Source organism: Salmo salar, chromosome ssa10 (genome assembly GCF_905237065.1).
Source record: "Salmo salar chromosome ssa10, Ssal_v3.1, whole genome shotgun sequence".
Taxonomy (NCBI): Eukaryota; Metazoa; Chordata; class Actinopteri; order Salmoniformes; family Salmonidae; genus Salmo; species Salmo salar.
The window spans coordinates 65,300,466-65,308,460 of NC_059451.1; the positions used below are offsets into that span (position 1 = coordinate 65,300,466).

Consider the following 7,995-nt stretch of genomic DNA (forward strand, 5'->3'; position numbering starts at 1 on the left):
ATTGCGTTGGAATTGTACATTTGTATGATTTATTGCAGGGTTCTCTTGTAAAAGAAGCAGGGGTCTCAATGAGATTTTCCTGCTTAAACAAAAGGTTCAATAAAAAAATATATTTTTAAATATCCCGTTTGGGGCCTACTGAATGAGACCCCCCGGTTTCCAAGTGTAAGAAAGAGGCCTAGGGCCTCAGTATTCATCTCAGACAGTCTCCTGCGTGGATTCCACTTCTAACACCAACATCAACTAGTGGCCAATGCCATCCTAGAAGACTGAGGCCCTAGGTCTCTTTATTACAGTTGATGTCAGTAGTGGGATAGACATGTATTGCATGCTCCTATCACTCCCATAGATTTTTAGCTAGCGGTGGTTAAAGTTAGCAAATGTTTGTAGTGGCTGTTTAATGAAAACCAAACCATGGAGTACAGTTTCTCTTGGCCGGTAAACTACTTTCAGGGTGAGGAACCATCTAACATTAAGTTTTAAAATACTGAACTTCTCCTATAATGTGTTGTTGTTATTATTATGTATTTCCAGGTCCTTGTTGCCCCGGTAATAGAGAGGGGGACAGTACAGAGAAATATTTACCTGCCCGACGGGGGCTTTCAGTGGCAGGACAGCCGCAACGCCCAGGTGTTCGACGGGGGAACTCTCTTGGAGGACTACCCTGTCGCCCTTGAGGAGGTTGCCATTTTCTTACGGAGGAGATCTTGAGGCTCAAGTCACGTGATTTATACGTGACCTATCCGGATACTAGTTTTGAATCCTTTATTTTATGTTTTACTCGTGCTGTTCTCAAGTTGCACTTTTCCACAAAGACAATTGACAGAGGCTCAAGACTTCTTCTTGAGATTAGATGTGAATATTTTTATACTTGCACTTTACAATTCAGAACGATTTGTATTTTATTGACGTCGTTTTCTTCTCTCTTCCTTTTTTAAACTTTAATCTATTGTACCTCTCGGCTGATTGTTTCAGGACTTCTTTTTTGTTTATTTTAATCATTGCTGTTCTTGCTTTTTTGTATCTAAGAAAGAAACCTGTGTGTTTACATATGATTCATTTCTAACGTTTAACTGCTGCCGGTTCTCATGGAGACATGGAGTACCAACGCAAGCCCCTCTTTCGCTTAAAAACAAAACATATGAATTTCTAAAGAAGACCAAACGAAGGAAAAGGAACAGAAGGATATGGTTTCTGCTAACGGAGAGCCTGGAAGGAATGAATGAGATGAATGAGATGTTAGCTTAATATGAAAGAGGCTGAAGCAGCTTGGTATGTCTCTCTCATTCTTTGGAAAAGCTTTAACTTGAACTTACCTAGGCTCAGAGCTGATGTATGATGAATGTACCTCAACTTTAGTTTTTCATTGCTTTACTACGCTAACAAGTCTGTCAATCAACACTTACACACTTCAAGACTTCGAGACACCCCTCTCCTTTAAAGCACTTATTTTTTAAACTCATGCTCAAACAATATGAAGAATATAATGCTAATATTCTTTATTGTACTTTACAACCTTAACATACACTACTTGACCAAAAGTATGTGGACACCTGCTCGTCAAACATCTCATTCCAAAATCATGGGCATTAATATGGAGTTGGTCCCCCCTTTGCTGCTATAACAGCCTCCACTCTTCTGGGAAGGCTTTCCACTAGATGTTGGAACATTGCTGTGGGGAGTTGCTCCCATTCAGCCACAAGAGCATTAGTGAGGTCGGGCACTGATGTTGGGTGATTAGGCCTGGCTCGCAGTCAGCGTTCCAATTCATCCCAAAGGTGTTCGATGGGGTTGAGGTCAGGGCACTGTACAGGCCAGTCAAGTTCTTCCACACCAATCTCAACTAACCATTTCTGTATGGACCTCGCTTTGTGCACGGGGGCATTGTCATGCTGAAAGAGGAAAGAGCCTTCCCCGACCTATTGTTGGAAGCTCAGAATTGTCAAGAATGTCATTGTACGCTGTATCATTGTCATTTCCCTTCAAAAACAGCCCCAGACCATTATTCCTCCTCCACCATACTTTACAGTTGGCACTATGTATTGAGGCAGGTAGCGTTCTCCTGGCATCCACCAAACCCAGATTCGTCCGTCGGACTGCCAGATGGTGAAGCGTAATTCATCACTCCAGAGAACCCGTTTCCACTGCTCCAGAGTCCATTGGCGGCGAGCCTTACACCACTCCAACTAATGCTTGGCATTGCGCATGGGGAACTTAGGCTTGTGTGCTGCTTCTCGGCCATGGAAACCCATTTCGTGAAGCTCCCGACAAACACTTCTTGCTGACGTTGCTTCCAGAGACAGTTTGGAACTTGTTAGTGAGTGTTGCAACTGAGGACAGACGTTTTTGTACGCTCTTCAGAACTCAGTGGTCCCGTTCTGTGGCTGTCTGCTCTATTTTTTGCACCTGTCAGCAACGGGTGTGGCTGAAATTGCTGAATCTACTAATTTGAATGGGTGTCCACATACTTTCGTATATATAGTGTAGCTTGTCAAGCTCTACTCTGGTATAAGCAACCCATTTGAGTGCCTTTTTTACACATGAACTTGAACCTAAACCACTGTCCCAGTAATAGCATGCACCATACGCAACAGATATTGCTTATAGCAGCTTAGCCCACTCAAACCTCCTACTCAATATGCTGTCTGTCTTAAAATATTTTAGTAGGATGGTCTATAACCCCCCCAAAATAAGGTGCCCCAAAGTTCCTGCATATGTCAATGGTTGGAAACACCTATGTACTGTTTGCGCTGTCATAGCTACCGTTGCAGCACAGTTTGGATGCAGATTAGAATGACTATTGTCAAAGAATGCAAGCCCCTCCCCTAATTGTATACAGGGTGGATCACCATTGAGACCAGGGTCTCATTTGCAAGGGAGCCCGGTGAACAGGAACATACAATAAATAATATCAATACAATAAATACAATAAGAGTAATCAAAACAAACAAGTCACATATCATCTCCCTTAAACTCGATCTAAACTGTCCAATTCAGACAAGTGAGTCTAATTTCAAGGTGGCCTTAAGGTTATTCCATGACCTGGGGGCATAAAAACCAGCCAGTCCAGAGAGTGGGTCTGAAAATAGCTGGATCTCCAGTTAAGACTGACTTCGAAGAACCGCTGAGTTAGAAGAACCACTTTATATACAGAAAGTAGCCACTGCTGGGCCCTTCTGGTAGTCAGAGACTCCCAGTCAACAGAGCTATAGAAAATGCAGTGATGTGTAAAAAAAATTGTCCCCAGTGATAAAGCGCAGTGCTAAATGATAGACTGAATCGAAAGGGTTTAAAGCAAAGGCTGCGCATGCATGTAGATTATATCACCATTGTCAAGTACTGGGAGAAGCGTTGCTTGAGCAATCTTCCTTCTACTTTCCGAAGTGAGGAAGGATTTATTTCTATAAAAGAAACCAATCTTAATTGTCAACTTTTTTTGTCAGTTTTTCAATGTGTGTTTTAAAAGAGAGCTTATCGTCAATCCAAATAAATGGGGAACTTTGGGATCCATTCAATTAGCAAATATGCAAGTCCTCAGGGTCAATATTAAGAGACCTAGAGAACAACATACATTTGGTTTTATTAGCATTTAGCATTCATTTAAGATCACTAAGTGATTTTTGAATTGAGTCAAAACCATGATGAAGGTCATGAATGGCCTGCTGTAATGAAGGGTCACAGAAGTAAATAACTATAATCCGCATAGAGATGAATGTTATAGGTCTTAACAGATAGACCAATATTAGTTACATAAATAGTCGACAACAGGGCTCAAAATCAACCCCTGCGGCACATCTTTCGTAATATTAAGGAAACTAGATTTGATACCGTCAGTAAGCACACATTGTGTCCTGTCCGTTAGATAGTTCTTGAACTAATTGCAAGATGCCTGATCTAGGCCTATTTCAGACAAACTTTGAACAAGTAAAAAAATGGTTGACCGTATTAAATCCCTTCGGCAGGTCAATAAATAAGTCAGTACACATATTTTTATGGTCTAAACAATATAGCACATCATCTAAGACAAGTGTAGCCACTAAAACAGTGCTATGTTCGGGTCTAAAACCAGATTGATGTTCATTAAGAATAGAATGAGAAGTAAAAAAAGTTTTAAGCTGAGAGTTGGCCAGGGACTCTAAAACTTCGGCAAGGCAAGATAGCTTGGAAATTGGATGGTAGTTATCCAAGTCAGAAGGATCTTATGCCATCTTATGAGGACTTATGAGGACTCATATGAGGACATATTATGAGGACTTATGCCATTTTCCAGATAACTCCAGAAACAATTGCCAAGTTAAAAATATAGGATAAGGATTCTGCAATAAGTGGGGCAGAAATCTGCAGCAAAAAGGGATCAAGTGAGTCAGCTCCAGCAGATTTTTTTTACATTGATCTTCAATAAGGCACCTAGTACATACTGTAGACGTCCAATGGTTGAAATGAAAATGAGGAATGTGTATCTGGGAATGTAATAGTTCTCTGCAACCTGGCTCGAGGTGAGTAAAAGGCTTCCTCTGTTGGAATCAGAGTTTTCAGAAGCTATTTTATCAAATAGGTGACCCACTGAGGCAAAGTGGTTATTAAAAATGTCCATCACAAATGTCCATCTTATCTGGCTGTCATAACATGCTGGGGTAATGAGGGGAGGGAGTTTTGTTTCAGAGATTTGACTACCTTCCAGAAGGCAGCTGGATTCTCACCAGTTCAAGAAGTATGTCGATGTTGCCTTTTTTTTACCAGGCATAGACATATTTTTCAAGCGTCTGAAGGACTGCCAGTCAGACTTAAATTCAGTCATCCTAGCCTTAGCCCAAGCTACATTTCTCTCCAGAAGTATTTCTGTTAGTTCATGCGTGAACCAGGGATTAGCTTTATCCCTTACCCTTAGTTTCTTGAATGGAGCATGCTTATCTGCAATAGAGCAAAGAAGTTAAACAGTTTAGGGCCTGATGCGAAATGCCTATAATTTATCTTGAAATAATGTGAGGGCAAGATGTAGGTAGCTTCGCATCTCTTATGCAGACAACGGGACAATGGTCACTGAACTCATTAGCAAAAATAACATTGGCTGTATACTTATGAGGGGCATTTCTCAAAATAATAGCTAAAAGAGTAGATTTTTCAGGGTGTTCAAAGTTGGGGTGGGTTTGTTCAGTTAACAACTGAGTTAGATTTAGCTCAATGCAGCACAAGGTTTTTGCCACGGGAACCGAGATGTTTCACACCATAAAGCTGGCGATGATAAAGGCTGGTGAGATGGCAGAGGAGGTCCGGAGGTTTTTGTGCCTCCCGCCGGCCACAAAACCCATTATGGCTGACGGAGGAGCCGGTGCGTCAAGACACCCTCGAGGTCCGATGAGAGGAGGAGCGCAGCGGATTGGAATCTGGGACAGAGTCCCCTCGGGAACTTAGAGGATCCGAGGCAGAATCCCCCTCGGAAGGAGTCCGGATGGCGCTGGAGTCTTGGGAAGCCAAGATGGTAAAGCTGTTTGACAACTGGATTTGGGTCGGGCTTTCCAGCACCAAAGAAACCCCACTTTCCACAGGCCACTTCCCTCCATTTGGCCTATGGCGGGTGACGTGCTTCCATGGTTGGGCAGCAGAATTGGTGAGAGTATTATTCTCGAAATCCAGCTGAAGCAACGTTCCTGCTCCATTTCCCAAGGGAGTGGGAGGCTTCATTGGGGAGGGGTGCCTGGAAGGCATTGGCCATTCAGTCAAGGAGTGTTGAGATGGTGGTGATACGCTCAACACATTGAAATGACGTCCAGCCTGTGGTGTGGAGAAGGTAGGCATGGGTACTTTCCCCAGTAGATTGTGCAAGTTTTTAATCTGTTTGCTAAGAGTAGTCACTTCTTTCCTATAGTCTTCTGCAAGTAAACAATTGTTGCATCGAAACTCCGGTCAGTCCACATTGTCCTGGAAGAGAGCATAGTAAATAATGCTCGCTTTTTTCCCTGAACGGGAAAGCATCCATGGAAAGAGACATAGGAACTAAAGAGATAACAATTTCAGGCAGAGTAATAAAATAGACAATAACTGATTTTCCGGACCTATACAGGCCGTCGGTAAATAGACCCAATATATAAATACACCAAATACAAAAAAATATATTAAACAAAATAGACTCCAGCCTGTTAAACTTAACTTTCTTCTACAAACAATTCAGTCTCAAACAAATGTGTGCGCTCTCTCTCTTTCCAGTGACCCTAACCTTCATGGGATAGTTCAGGGAAATTACATATTTAGATATGTTTCCTTGAAAGCAGTCTAGGTACAATGAGTGACTGCAATCCACACTGCAATCCAAATCATCTGTTAAATGGATTGTGTTGCTCAATGGTTCAGATGATTTTGGCAGAACATTTTAAATGGGGATACTATTTGGTCCCAAAATGCTAATATTACCCGTAGCTAGTTTAACAAAACCAAATTGTGGATTGCAGTCATTTAAGGTAAGAATTTCTAAATATGTCGTTTCACTGAACTATCCCTTTAAAGAGATAGTTCACACAGCTACATCTTGATTGCTTATAGTAGAAATGCAGTGTTTCTGTATTATTATTTCGTAATATGATAGCATATTTGTCTAACATAAAGGGCCGGTGGGAACCATTCATTGGATCCATGAATTGTCATCAGTGCCCTTATCAAGATAATATTGATATTAATATTCTCAAATATATTTTGAAGGCTACACAGCAATTGAAAGAAGGATCTACTGTAAAGATTTTGTATTAACATTTGACTGAATTGTCAGAGTGACCTGCTATACAGTTAGATAGACAGCCAATCTGGTTTAGAAAGCATGTGATTTTTATAGAGACTGTCCAAACATAGAGCAATGTCTCCACACATTACGGACCTGCTAAATGAGTTGGTTAGTGAATTCATTATTTGATTTACTGTAACTATGCCCTCAGTTCACAAACAGATTTTTAACCTCATTCTTTATATCCAGCACCATACCAATCTATGTGAAAACGGTGCATTTCTAAGTTTTGTAGTCAGGAAGATGGAAAAGGTTTTCAGCAATTACTCCCGGTGATGTAATTTTCTAATAAAAACGTTTCCTTCGTAAGAAATCAAAAAACAGTCGTTGCTTAACAAATCAAACCTCGGTACGGATTCTCTCTGGTTTGTTTGCCATTCTGTGACCTGAACTGCGTCAATTAATTACACCTTTCATTTTGACAACTTAATTGATTTACTTTAATTTGACTTGTTTACTGTATACAGAAAGAACACTCAGGTCTACTGTTAGTAGCTAATCAAATCACACCAATGTCTTAGTGCCACAGCACATTGTGAGCATGTGTCTTAAACGTCTTAAACCCTATTAGAGATGAATGTACTTAACCGTTATGGCCCCAATGCAGTAGAACTAACTGTTTATGTAAAGAGCTTTTCTTTTTTCCTGCTTATGTTTTTCAGTGTATGCTGTTATATGGTACTGTAGATGCAAGTTGCTAAGATAAGCTTGGAGACACTTTTCCCACCACACGCTGAGCAAGCCTGATCATATGTACCTTGTTGTCAGCCCTCTCTTATACAGTAGGAGGACGGACCAGGTATTACTATAACCACATCAGCAATGTACATATTTCAATGACTGTGCAATTACATGTTTTATTTTTCTCTTCTGTAAATTGGAGAAATAGAATCGACAAACTGCAATAAAGTTTACATTTTCTTACAGATGCTGTTTTTGACTTTGTTAAATGATGACAAGACAGATCATGATATCTCAAGATTGTGTTACTATGGACATGGTCAATGTGTGTCTCTTTGTCAGAGCTCTTGTCTGTAGTTATTGCATGATTATAGTATTATCATCTGTGCCTTTGGACAGAAAATAATGTGTGGTTACTTGTTTCTGTGTGCTTGGCTGTGTGTGATTGTATGTTGTGTTTTGTGCTCATGTGCATGCTTGTTTTCTTATTTGTCAGTGTATGTGTGTGCCGATGCAGTCATCCTTATATTTTTGTGCATGTG

General features: G+C 40.8%; 1 protein-coding gene across 1 annotated transcript in view; it reads left to right on the plus strand.

Moving 5' to 3' along the window:
- Positions 1–7,698, plus strand: part of si:ch211-236l14.4 (SITS-binding protein) — an 89,866-nt gene extending 82,168 nt beyond the window's left edge. The window contains exon 10 of the mRNA XM_014123862.2: positions 535–7,698. Coding sequence (XP_013979337.1) covers positions 535–711 — 177 coding nt within the window. The 3' untranslated portion in view covers positions 712–7,698. The remainder of the gene's footprint in view (positions 1–534) is intronic.
- The last annotated feature ends 297 nt before the right edge of the window (positions 7,699–7,995 follow it).